Source organism: Astyanax mexicanus, chromosome 15 (genome assembly GCF_023375975.1).
Source record: "Astyanax mexicanus isolate ESR-SI-001 chromosome 15, AstMex3_surface, whole genome shotgun sequence".
Lineage (NCBI taxonomy): Eukaryota > Metazoa > Chordata > Actinopteri > Characiformes > Acestrorhamphidae > Astyanax > Astyanax mexicanus.
This window is the reverse complement of record NC_064422.1, coordinates 21,848,787-21,863,117: the sequence shown is the minus strand read 5'-3', so window position 1 is coordinate 21,863,117 and position 14,331 is coordinate 21,848,787. Positions and strand designations below refer to the sequence as shown.

General features: G+C 39.4%; 1 protein-coding gene across 7 annotated transcripts in view; it reads right to left on the bottom strand.

Moving 5' to 3' along the window:
* mpp2b (MAGUK p55 scaffold protein 2b) overlaps nucleotides 1–14,331 on the bottom strand; it is an 86,491-nt gene that overhangs the window by 19,483 nt on the left and 52,677 nt on the right. For all 7 annotated transcript variants that reach the window (XM_022669173.2, XM_007255146.4, XM_022669174.2 and 4 more), the window contains 3 exons: nucleotides 3,053–3,205; nucleotides 2,798–2,953; nucleotides 1,322–1,549 (listed from right to left, as the gene is read on the bottom strand). In XM_022669173.2, coding sequence (XP_022524894.1) covers nucleotides 1,322–1,549; nucleotides 2,798–2,953; nucleotides 3,053–3,205 — 537 coding nt within the window. The remainder of the gene's footprint in view (nucleotides 1–1,321; nucleotides 1,550–2,797; nucleotides 2,954–3,052; nucleotides 3,206–14,331) is intronic.

Here is a 14,331-nt window from a genome sequence, read left to right as displayed (position 1 = left end):
AGAGCTGTAGATGTGGGCTAACAAAAAACATGAACCTATTGGTTCATACACAAACTCCTTTGTTTTTATGACACACCATTGCAAATGTATTTAATTTAATTCATCACATTTGGGCTTGAGGGAAAACCAGGCACTTTAGATTGAATCATTCTTTTAAACTGTGGTTTCATTACCAACACAGAGAGAGGGACACGGTCCCCCAAAAAATCTGCTTAAACAAGACCGAGCTGGATGTTCTTCACGGGCTTCCTTCCAGAGCAAGCCATGCCAAGACTGGGCCAAATATCCCAGTATGCTGTACTGTGGAGATTTCAAAGCTGGCTGTATTTCACAAGTTTTAGCACCAAAAATAACAATTTAAACAGAAACGCTTGCCAGTTTGCACCCCAGTGGGAAGGGACTGTTCGAGAGTTTTTTTTTTGTAAAAAATGTTAAATTAAAAGTTGGAACAAGTTGGATTCCAACTTTCCCTGCAACATTTCTCAAAACTTTCACATTTTAAAACCAACATTTATTTTTATACAGAACAATGACTCTTAGTTTTTTGTTTTATACTGACGGCAGACCCACACTCCTTAAATAAAATTGCACTGCTTACGATTTGATCAGATTAGAATATAATTAGAATAGCACTACTGAGGGAAATGTATAGCTAACATTTTAGTGGCACTGCTAAAATAAATGTTTTGTGTTTTGGCATGCAGATAGGATATTAAAAAAAAGAGTTCAAATATTATTTTTAAATTGTAGTTTTGAAAATTAAGCAATAATACACTCGAGGTTCATGCTACGACAAGTAATATTGTCAATATTATACGTTATAGCACAAACCTTGAGTGTATTATTGGGATTATGCCAGAGTTTCAATATCACTGTTTATTAAAAGATTTTGAGTTAAAGAGGACAAGAAAAATACACTCTGAAAATTAAATTCCAATTAAGTTCCATTGCTACTCTGTTTTTAGCTGTGCTGTTTGGCTTGTAAGCGCTGCATCATAGCTTGTTTATCTGTATGTGGCAGAGTGATACATGGAGAGCTTTGGTTACAGTGCATTACCTGCTGATAACGGCACTCACAGAACGCCTCTCAGCCAATCACATTGCATGTTCGGAACTAACTGTGGTGTAACATCGGTAACTGTGGCAACTAACTGTGGTAACATTTAAGCTACAAAAAAAAAATCATTATTGGAAAGGGAAAACCTGCTACAAAAATGTGTTTGGTGTGCAGCCAAACCTTTCATTTCGATGCATCTCTAGAACAAACCAGAGTGTGTTACCTCAGCATCCAAAGTGTGTGTATATATGACTGTGTGCTGACCTGCCGGGGTGTGTGTGGTTCCTGGTAGCTGGGGAGGATTTTGAGCACCACGCTGCCGCTGGCCTCCTTCAGCATGTCCTGCAGCACTTTGGGGTCATTTCCCACTTCTTTTCCGTTCACCTCCTTGATGACATCACCCACATGCAGGAGGCCCTGCTGGTCGATCATTCCTCCGTGCAGAATCCTCGCAATTACCAGCTCACCCCCTTCTACACGGAATGTGACACCCTGAACATGCATAAGAGGCAGTAAAAAAAAGAAGTCTGGTTAAATGGTCATAAACTTAGATAAAGTGCTTATAAAACCGTAATGTCAATCATACTACATAAAACATAGTCATAATCTGATATAAAGAGACACTAAATATGATGGGTCTCATTTCATCTTTAGACAAAATAATGAAAAAAAAAAAAAAAACATTTACCCTTTATAGTCATGGGCCAATGTGCCATCTTATGAGACTGGTGTCACACTTATGTAAGAAATAATAAATGTATGTAAGCTTTGTTTTGTCACATAGTTTGTCACATTACAACCACAAAAAAATATATTTCATTGGAATTTAATTTGCATGACCAACACAAAGTGGTAAATAATTGTGAAGTGAAAAGAAAATTATAAATAATTATAAACCAATTGCATTCAGAAGTTGTCTGCTGACTTCTAATTACTAGAAAGAGTCCACCTGTGTGTTATCTAATCTCAGTACAAATACAGCTGCTCTGTGATGGCCTCAGAGGTTGGTTAAGAGAATTGGGGAATAAACAGCATCATGAAGTCCAAAGAACACACTGGACCAGGTCAAGAATAAGGTTGTGGAGAAGTTTAAAGCAGGCTTAGGCTATACAAAGATTTCCCAAGCTTTGAACATCTCACAGAGCACTGTGTGGAAAGACTGCAGCACTGATCAGAGATGCAGCCAAGAGACCCATGGTGACTCTGGATGAAATGCAGAGATCCACAGCTTTGATGAAGGAATCTGTCTACAGGATAACTATTAGTCATGCAATGCACAAATGTGGTCTTTATGGAAGAGTGGCAGAAAGAAAGCCATTGTTAAAAGAAAGCCATTGTTAAAAGAAAACCATAAAAAGTTCAATTTGAAGCTTAACAGACGCCACGTTGGGGACACAGCTACCATGTGAAAGAAGGTGCTTTGGTTAGATGAGGCCAAAATTGAACTTTTTGGCCAAAATGCAAAACGCTATGTGTGTTTTTTTACTGTTTTTTTTTATTTGTCAAAAAAATGTTTTGAATCATACATAATTTACTTTCCACTTCACAACTGTACACCACTTTGTGTTGGTCTTTCACATCAATTTCCAAGGAAATATCTTTGTTTGTGTTTATAATATGACAGAATATGGAAAAGTTCAAGCGGTATAAATACTTTTGCAAGCCAATGTTTGCAACCAATAGTAAACACTGATATGAATAATAAAAAATAAAAAAAGAATGAATGAGTTCAGGCGTTACCAAGTGTTCTCCAGAGACTTTGCGAATGCCGACCATCCTGACCGCATCGGGGGGAACGGGCTGGTTGTTGAAGGCGGGGTCCATGAAGGCACATGGACTGGGGGGTGGAGTCTCATAGCTTTTAGAGGCCACAGAATCATGTGTTTCCAGTAGTGACTGTGGAAAGAACATAGACATTCACACTAGTTTTTAAAAACACTGGGTTATATATGGGTGCGGTGGTCTGCTGGACGGTGGGCGCAGGTGTGTATATACCTGGAAGTGTGGCTCTCTGAGTATGCACGCCAGTTCCTGTGCAGTCTGGCTCTGTTGGGTGAGGGGTGTGAGGTCTTTCAGGATGTCCTGCACCAGCTCCACATTGTTGTCCCTCACCGCCTCCAGCTTTGGCTCCTCAAACCGCTCATGAGCCTGTTTTACAAACACATACACACAGAAGAATGCAACTGTCAAATAAGAGCAACCTCTAAATCAGAAGTGGGAAATAAAATGTGTTTTATTTCATTTTCGCCACAATTTGTAAGACTAATTACTTATACCCCTTTTCACTAGAGTGAGAGAAGAATAGTACATTCTTATTTTGATACATGTGATGCCAGCCACCACCTCTTTTCTACTTGCCGCTGATTCTGCATCACTGGGTAACCTTGCTTAGAGGAAAGCGCCAGATGCCCAGCTCTGAGAAGTCAGCTAACAGATGCCTGTGCTGGCTAGGGGTGTACCATATCATATCGTACATTACATTACATTACATTACATTACATTTGGCAGACGCTTTTGTCCAAAGCGACTTACAATAATGAAGTACAAATGTAATAGGAATTTAGATAACCCATTTTTAGATAGGGCTTAAAGGAGGTCGAAGGGAAATAAAGGAATAGAGAAGTGAAGGAGGGGAAGAAGGAAATGGGGTTAGAAGTAGTTAGTGTGTTAGAGGTGTTAGGAGAGTAAGCTCTGTCTTCAGGAGTCTCTTAAAGATAACGAGAGATTCTCCTGATCTGGTAGTGGAAGGTAGTTTGTTCCAGTTTGTTCGTACATGATAATAGCGCCAAAAATTTGGAATATCGTGAACTATATTATACCCTGAAATATCGTGTCATATCACCCACCCCTAATTATTACATCAGGATACTACTTTTTTTTTTTGTTTTACTGTTTTTAGCAAAAGACAAATTCACACTGTTCTCATTTCCCTTTATATATATACTAGATACAGATTATATATGTCCAGTATAGTTTATTTTACTTTAATCCTGGATATATGGAGATATTTGGAGTGCATTATTATTAGTATCATGACATTCTGGATAATTGACTTCTGTTACAAGTTTTAATATTTCAGTTAGCCATATCATATTGCATTCAATAATAAAATTCTAAATACATTTTTCTAATTCAGGTGTTTTGTCATATCGCCAAAAGTACCGTTATCATGAAAATACCATGAAATATCGTGATATTATTTTAGAGCCATATCACCTACCCCTAGTGCGGACCAACATTAAACTGGGAGTGATGGGAGGAATGCTCTGTTTGATGGCAAACAGCATGATCTGCGATTCAAATCGGCAATCCTTGGATCATAGTGGCAAAACGTTAAGGCCAATTTATACTTCTGCATTAACAGTTCAACAGGTACAATCTTTAGGGGTTGAATGCCACACCTTCACTTCTGACCAAATAAATCAATTATATCTTTGCCTTTTCTGGCTTGGGTCAGTTTTGGGACCAATCGGGATAAAGGACAAGTAACCTAAAAAAGATGTATGGGATGCTAATTAAATTATACCTAATACATAACAAAAGTCTGCAGACTACTTTCTACCTCTAATTTGTATACATTGTGAGGTGTTATCTTGTGAGTGAGGTTAAACACTGGCCAGCATCCTTACAGCAAAGTGGTATGAATTATCACAATTCAAGCAAGGTGCGATAGTGAATGTTAGATTGAAGTTAGGTATTTAGCAGGCAAGTATTAAGCATTTTTCGATCTACAGTGTCACATGTACACCCTAAATACTCACTGAAGGCATTGCCACCTACAGTAGAGACTGTGTTTTGCTAGAATTGTCCGTGCAAATAGACTTGTGACTGGCAGAAATTAAATCAACATTTAATGCAGGAGATCCCACACTCATATCCCACCTAATTCATGCAGCATTCTTTTGCTTCTATTACCTGTTCAATGACAATTCATAGGACACAGTATTAGCTCATGTTCCATGATTTCTGGCACATTAATGATGTGAAAGGATTTTTAAATATATGCAGATTAAACTGAATGAATGCAGATTAATGTAATACAGCAAAAGTACATCTTGTTCCTTAGTATTCTCTATTAAATCAAGTACACTCATTAACTAGAGTAGCTGGATAATTAGTGTTCATAAATTAAAAACTGAACAAATGTCTGATGAGTTCCAAACTAGCATCCAATTTACTTTTGCTTGCTACCAAGGAAGTGCATTTCACTAGGTTTGTACAGGTGCAGACATGTAACAATAATAATTCTCTCTGAAATTCCCCATATTGTACCTACTCTTCCTTATAAACTGCACGCCAAAGCTCTACAATGCTGGCCCACCACCACACACAGGTTCAAATCACAACCCACAGCAGCTTAAACAGCAACCTAGCCAACGGCAAAACTTGCAAAAAAAAAGAAAAAGAAAAAGCAAAAGAGGCACACTGAGTGTTTCTAGTGCTGAAACATCAATATTACAACCTGCATCCATTTTTCATCCCTGCTTTTTCTCCCTGGAAGCAAAGACAGAATTTTAAAGCTCTAAAGCTAAGCAATATCTCAAGTGCTGGAACCCATTTTTTATTTAGGTTTTTCATCATCGATCCTCTCCATCACTCTCTGTCCCCTCAATGGTGAACACCATTGCTTATCTAACGGTGCTTACTACATGGGCAGTGAGCGTTTTAAGGAAGGGCAGGTTTTAGAGTAGGATCTGTCTGCAGGAGTCAGCGGTGTTAAGGGTTTTGGGACAGTCACCGGATAAGTGCAGTTACTGCCGTATGCAGGTAGCTTTAAAGTCGCCAACTTTGCTGATGCCAAAACTGGTCTCAACGGCATTAGCAGTTCATCTTTTCGCTTCCTTACCACTTTCTATATCCCTATATGCACATGGCTAGCGTAAAACACGTTTTTTCTGAAGCCACATTTTTTTTTGATGCCACTTGGTGCCATACACAAAGTTTGTGATCTGCGTCGACGGAGAACATTCAATCCTCCCATAACTTGTAATGAGTTTCATCTCAAAAACCCCTGTAGTACTCCTAATCCCTAACTGTACAATCCAAAAGTCTTTGGACAGAGCTAATACAGTGTCCTATGACTTTTGCTTTGTCCCATAGAATCTAAAGAATGCTGCACTGTGGGATATGCATGTGGGAGCTCCTGCATTAAATATAAATTACTTAATGCTAGAGTCGCAAGTCTGTTTGCACAGACAATTCTAGCCAGTCAGTCATCAATCAGACCTCTCTGATAAGTGGAATTGGGAAGAAGGTCATGGAGGGTTCTGAAGGCTTACTGAAAACAGGAAGCAAGGTAAATCATATTTATAGGAAGATAGATTGGGAGGAAGGATTTTAGGCCTGTTAGACTTCCCAAAATTTGGCCAGGACAACATGAGCATTGCCTGGATGAATTTAAATAGTTGCCAAAAACTATTTACCACATATTCTGACTCATTATGAAGAGGATAGAAAAGGAAGACACTTCAAACTACAACAAAACATAAATGAGATTCTATTAAACACACAGGAACTATAAGGCAGGAAGAGTGACATTCAAGACCCTTAGCAGAAGGTACTTTGATGGAACCTGAATAACATGCTGAGTGGCAAAAATATGATCACAGCCATTAACACATATGACCTTGTCAATACCTGACACCTGGCAGGCATAGTAAACTAAATGTTGAGCTGAAATTTGAGAACATGTGTGCAGATGTAGAGAATATGGACACAAATACAAATGTGATGATTTAGGATGATTTAGAATGGAAGTGTAACCTGTAGACTTCTGCTTTAAAGACTACACAAGAATGTAAAGGGTGAATAGAGCATAACTATTACGGTCTCTGACTGTCTGCCTGTCCTGGACTCTAGTTCTCACTCTAAAGACTTCATTTCCCAGAATGCACCTTTCTCTAACTTCCCAGACATGCCAGATCACGTGATGCACTGGTGTTCTGGGTCACCTGACTGTTCCAATTATGATTTCCTGTCTCCCTTTGTATAAATACCCCCCTGTTTCTGTTCCCCATTGCTGAGTATTGCACCTTTATATTTAGCTCTTCTATGCCCTGTTTCTCTTGGGTTTTGCTATTTTGTTACAAACCTTTTTTGTTATTTAGACTACTCTTTTGCCTTGCCCCCCTCCCCAATATCATCCACTTGCAGCGCTGCACCGCTATACTTCACCGCAGCTCCAAGCCATACATCATCACTGCTCCAGGCCAGCAGCTCCAGGACGGAGGTAGATTTTTAATCTTGCACCATCTTCAGCTCTGAAGGAGGTAACTGCTCCTGCAGGCAATATGGTCAGGCTGCAGCCAGGGATGTTCCTGTTTATGTCGTGGAAATAAAACCTATCTAAGGCTTAATGATTACTAGAGTTTGAAGTAAAACCCTCACAGTGTACTCCACCAAGTCCGCCATGTTTAAAACATCTACTTCCGTCCTGGAGCTGCTGGTCTGGAGCTGCTGGTCTGGAGCTGCTGGTCTGGAGCTGCGGTGACATATGACGGTGTAACGCTGCTAGTGGATGGGTCGCCCACCCCAGAGGTAAAGGGTATAAGATGTATCTCTCCCTGACCTCTCACCGTGTCATTTGTTCTGAGACCTCCACTTGTCTTTAGTGTCCTAGGCATTACCTCACTCGTTCTTTCCCCTTCCTCTTGATTGCGATTGAGCCTAATGACTGCCTTCTTTTATGAGACCTCTCCCAGACTACCACTGGCCCTAATGACCATCTCACTTGTTCTGAGACCGCCCATTGACTGCAACAGGCCCTAATAACCACCTACTGATCACCTCTTAAGTGTGGAGGCCTCCCTCTGACTCCAACTGTTCCTAATGATCACCCCTATTTATACAACCTCCTCCTGCTCAACACTTTTCTTTGACGGATTTCGACATGCCAGATCTCTCGTCTCGCCGTGTGTGGGCATGTCCGTGACGTATTTGAAAGCTACTGAAGCAACAGAACAGTTATGAACCAGGCTATCATAGAATGAGATTTATTACCCCTCGGAAAACTATGCGATGCTCATGTGTGTGTGACGTACTAGTCTTCTCTTCTCCAATTGGCTAGGCAAAGCATGGAAGACAAAACCAAAGCCATTTTCATAATGTCAAACTCAGTGAAGCTTCTCTCCTCAGTCTTTTACATAAAAATAAACAGGATTAATAATGGTAAAATAGCAAGTGGACACGTACCATAATAATGACTTCTCTGTTTAGAGTCCACACCCCAACAACAACTGTTCTGAAGAACCAGATTGCTTGTTTTAAGGCAGGGGTTGGCAAAGAAGTTTGGCCGCGGGCCAGATATTTTCCAAGCCAATACGTGGCAGTCCACAAAAAAAAAAAAAAAAACAGTTTTGGAAAATGAAAAAAAGTGTAATGGTATGGAGTGCTACAGACTAGTAGCTCTCCAGCCCAGAGGGTTGTTGAACCCAATTGCAGAACAGCTTATCTCAAAGCAGGTAAACCTAAGAAGAAAGAAGAAATACACATGTCGCTCCTCACGCAAAATCGAATCTGTGTCGTGAGGGTAGTGGTCCAATACACTAGCGCTACCCCGGCTAATGAATTGGAACACAGCTGGGAAAAAAAACGCCCTTATAAGAAGATGGGAGTCCAAGAACTGGCTTAATAATAATGTCAGCTGGAAAATTGCAAAAAAAAGACAACATATTCTCAGACTTTCAACAGGCAAAGTATATCTAAAAAAGACCGTGAAGAAAAGACTGTCGCCTTCCTGTTGTGTCTCCAGGGTTTTGGTGAGTGATATTTCTGTCTCCTCTCTGGCAGGCAGTGTGATGTGTTTTGCTGGTGTAAGCTTCAGAACCACAGGGGAAAGGAAGAAGGCGACCTTAAGGGCTGATCAGCAGTCTCACAGTGATGGCTGAAGGGAGGGACTAGGGGCAGGCTCTAGATTTGTTTTAAAGTGCATCCTTTGTTTAGAGTACCTGGTTGCTTGTAAGAAAGTGTGTGAGCTCGCCTGCAGGGATTGAATTATGTTGAGATGACTGGGCTCTCCAGATCATTTCTTGACCTTTCATGTGAAGGGTTATTTATACATCATTGATATGAACAAACTGTGACTGGTGCTGTGTGTCAAAAAGGAAACTAAAAGAAAAGGCAATACCTTATTGAAGAGCAGCATATGTGAGGGTATTAGAAATTACAATGCATTCCTGACAATGTAACCTATTTCATAACCACAACCTACAAAAAGTCATGAGATATCTGTAACTTTTGAAGTTTTATCTTCCACTTTTTCGCGTTCTTTGTGAAATACAATAGGACTCTGAGTTGTATATGATGCTGCACATGAAACTCTACCTCAATCTCCACTTTCTGCAGTAGCTAGTAAAAGAAAATACTCAGAAAAACGAGTTGATCAGGAAAAGCACTGTGTCTATGTCAACCCGTGATTTAATATTCATGGCCTTGACCACCTTGGCTCGCGACCGCCCACAGGCTGAGCTGAAGCAGTCACATCTCGTCAGACAGGAGCTAGGAACAGCGTTAGGAACAGCATGGCAGTTCGTTCCTGTGTTATTTGTGCAAATAACACATCAATGTTATATGCTTTGCTCAATAATTCAGAGCTACAGAACAAATGGTTAGAATTTGTCTATGGAACACCACCAGCAAAGTACAATTAAGATAGGCAAGTGTATTTTTAAAACAGTTCTGGTTACACTAGTTAAAAGGGGAAAAAAATCCACCCTGGGGTGGTTTTATACTTTCTAGACCTGGACTACCCATCTTTGTGTTTAAGTAACTATAGGTTAGGATAGGATCTCTGGTGGATTTCACGTTTTACAGAGACTCTAAGACTAGGTCAGTGGCTGAACTGCACTTAGCAGGGCATTACACATATGACATTGCAAAGACTGTTATTCGTGTAAAAATGTCTTTATTTTAAAACAATTGTAACTTATCATTTTTGCTGCCTAGCCTGTTAGCCAATCAGAGGCGATATGTTTGCATGTATAAATATTCATGAGCAATAACCAAAATCCTATTGTTTCTCCCTCCCACTCCTCCACAGGACTAAAGCATGGTTATAATGGATCACCGGAGCACTTCTTTCACAAAAAACAGCTCTGTATTACAACCCACAGTTATGCATAACCTACAGGCAAGTGTCGTATTCTATCCTAGCTTGCCTGTGTCTAAATGTCTTATTCCAACTAGTGTCTGTGGTCATAATGATTCAGTTAAGTTTCTTTTTTCTTGCTGCCACATCAATGTGTGTGTGTTTTGTATTCTGTGCATCTGTTTGCTAGCTGAGGTGTGTATTGATGTGCATGCTCAGTCTGTTTAGAGACAACTCAGAAGATTGCACACACACACACACACACACACGCGAGCAGCGCATCACAAAACAAATCAACTGGTAGAGGTGAAGGAAAGGAGAAAGAGAGATGGAGAGAAAGAGTGAGAGATAGTAAGGGAGAGATGAATTGAAAAGTTAAATAGTTACAACGAGAAACGAAATGAAAGAGAAAATGTGAAAGAAAAAAGTAGGTAAGTGGAATCTGAAAATAAAGGACTGAAAGAGGGAAAATAGAAAGAAAGAGGAAAAATCTGTTAGAGACTGTAAGAGAGACTGAAGCAGAGAAAATCAGTGGAAAAGAGGTGAAGAAAGTAAATGAAGGACAGAAAAGTGTGTGTGTGTGTGTGTGTGTGTGTAATATGGTCCTAATTAAATTCCTGCTCTCTCTCTGGATTTGCCACGGAATCATTTTCAGCCTCAATGGAGAAGTTACAGTAATCAACCACCCCCTACACCCCCTGCCTCTCACCTTACACACTTGTGCGCACTCTCTCTCTCTCTCTCTCTCTCTCTCTCTTTCTCTCTCTCTTTCTCTCTCTCTTTCTCTCTCTCTTTCTCTCTCTCTTTCTCTCTCTCTCTCTTTCTCTCTCTCTCTCTTTCTCTCTCTCTCTCTTTCTCTCTCTCTCTCTTTCTCTCTCTCTCTCTTTCTCTCTCTCTCTCTTTCTCTCTCTCTCTCTTTCTCTCTCTCTCTTTCTCTCTCTCTTTTCTCTGAAGGAGAAATTTGTTGGTTGTGGTTCAGAAAGTAAATCAAAAGAGACAGATCACCAAAGACAAACACAGAAACCCCCTTATTGTGCTGGCCACTATAACAGAAACAATACATCTTAGTACAGAATGATAACTATTCTGGTTTCCTGCAACTGCTGTACTGGATTTACTAATAGTATATTATTATTATTATTAAAACACTATTATTAAACGTCACTATTAAAAGAGACACAGAATGCATAAAGGTTTTACACACCCATTTATTGACCAGACCAAACATTGATTTTTCCCAATAAAGTCAAATTTTATAAAGCTGATTTTCTGTTTATGGTGGACTCATAAATAATTTAACGAGCTCTGCTCTGATTAGCTGCATCACAACAAAGCACCCCAAACTGTAACAAGGTCATGTCATTATTTTTTGTAATCATTCCCCAGTCCGACTAAATACCACTGATATTCTATCCTGTGCTGTGCCATTAGCTAGCTGAAGAGATGGGGAGGCTAATCAACTGGGGTTAGCATTTAGCATATCATAAATACTGTTTTGTTTGAGAGTTTTGGTTGTGAAGCAATTTAATTTCTGATATTACATCCAAGCTATCCTATATATGTTTCTCTCCAGTGTTACTATAGCACAACTGACTGAGAAAACTGTCCATGTCGCAGCTTTCAAAATTTGTTGAAAGGCATGTGCTAGTGGGCTAAGTGTACCATTTGTCACAAGACCTATCATGAATAAGCTCACATATGCTACCTAATATTAACTACAGGAGCTAACTTATTACGGAAGCAACAAACCAAGCACTTAAATGTGTCCACTTTTTTTTGGTTGTTTGTGAAATACAATAATAAAAGAAAAGCCTCAGAAAACGAGTCGATCAGAGAGATGTTCTGTGTCTACATCAACTCGTGAAATCATGGCCTCACCCACCTCGGCTTAGGACCGCCCACAGACAGTGCTCAAGCCGGGCTGCAGCAAAGCAGACACTGTCTTGTTCACTAAAGATCTTACAGCTCTATTTCCACCATCTAGTTAACATTGGCTATCTTGTGTAAGTAAGTTTTAAAAGAATCTCCAGTGGATTCCGCGTTTACCAAGACCTTAAGGTAGCATAACTCGACAGAACACTGGTCAAAAAAAGTACTGTGGGAGAAAGAAGCTAGGCATTCTCTGCTGCAGTGATGTTAGCCACATATCAGAGGCGATATGTTTGCATTTATGAATATTCATGAGCAAGAGCTCAAATCCTGTCTTTCTTCAAAGACCACTAATTCGGTGATCTAAAGCATTGCTAAATAGAAACACCTGAGCACTTTTTTCACAAAAAACAGCTCACATGGAATTTATTATTACAAGAGACCACAACTAGGCCGTTTAAAATGAATGAAAAAACGATGGAATGAGACCTTTAACACTAATGGCATGTAAATGGTAATAATGGTAATGGAAGCTATTGTTAGATATTATTAGCTAGAGTAGCTAGCTTTCTAGCTCCTTACAGACATTAGCTTATACTCCTGTCTTCTTATTCGCTGTACTCCTTGACTTGGGCAACAATTTAACTACAAGAACTGACTCTGTCTCAAGGAAACAAAACTTTGTTCTGTATAGAAACAGCCAGCATAATTCTAAAGGTATCTGACTATGCCACTGTTTGTGCTAAAGGTTTCGTGCCTCATTATTCAGCTTCTCCATATGGAACAGATGCTGATCAATCAGGTTTTTGAAAACTCCTCTGGCTTAAATCGCTCGTTCTACAGTTTACTGAGCATTTCCATAAATATGAACTGCTCCTGCAGCCGTGCCGAAGTTCTCCATCCTCTTCTCATCTTCCTCGCTATAAAGGAAAGCATTTGCATCAAAGCAGTACGGAACAGAAAGCCACGTCCCAGCAGAGCGCTGAATATGAAAGTGTATTCTCTCTCTCACTCTCTCTCTCTCTCTCACTCACTTCCCCTCTCGTCTCTATGACAGAAAAGACTTTAAAAAACCTTTTTCCTCACAAAGACGCTCAAATCCCAAGCAGAGCCCAGAAAGCCTTCATTAGACTGATATCCTGCATGTGTACAGTATGTGTGTATGTTTGCTACCTGGGATATTCACTACACTATATATATTCACTATATGCAGCTCTGAAAAAGACACCACTTAATGATGTTGTTTTTCCTTGATTTCACCTAATTAAAAACCTCTCGAATATAATCAAGAGGAAGATGGATGATCACAAGCCATCAAACCAAACTGATCTGCTTGAAATTTTGCACCAGGAGTGATATAAAGTTATCCCAAAGCAGTGTTTAAGACTGGTGGAGGAGAACATGCCAAGATACATGAAAACTGTGATTAAAAACCAGAGTTGTTCCACCAAATATTAATTTCTAAACTATTAAAACTTTACAAATATGAACTAGCTTTGTTTGCATTATTTGAGGTATGTAAGCCATTTCCCATTTTCTGCAAATAAATGCTCTAAATGACAATATTTTTATTTGGAATTTGGGAGAAGTGCCCGTAGTTTTTATTTTACTTATATGTTTTAAACACATACCAATAATTAGCTAAAATCAGAGAAACTGATTTAGAAACTGTTTTTTTTCCCCAGAGCTGTATATGTATCTAGAATGCATGCAGTTAATATAGTTCCTAAAATATATTTGTTTACTATTTGTATGATCATCAACATTTGATATAAACTCAGAAGTCAAGTGTAGGTTTGCTGGTGGTAGATACCATATTTGTGTTGTAGTGACCAGTTTACATCATCAACAACGTAAAGAAATCCATTTTGGTTCCCTATAATAAAGCATTTCAAATAAAACTCAGAAATAAACTCTGTATTAATAGCATTAATGAAAAAACATTCACTCAATATTTTTTTAACTATTACAATAATGACCACACTGCTCACCACAACAACAGGTTGCTAAGCAGATGGTTGCTAATGCCTTTTCATGGTACAACAAGTTTTTTTATTGAAAATTTTACTTACATTTTATTCCCCCATTTTCTCCCAAATTACTAGGTCAATTACCAAACCCACTCATCAGGACTCCCCCTATCACTAGTAATGCCCCAACACCAGGAGGGTAAAGACTAACAAATGCCTCCTCTGATACATGTGAAGTCAGCTGCCACCTCTTTTCAAACTGCTGCTGATGTAGCCTTGCTGAGTAGCATCACAGCATGTTCGGAGAAAAGTGCAGACACCTCGTGCTGAGCGACATCACCTTTTGGAGT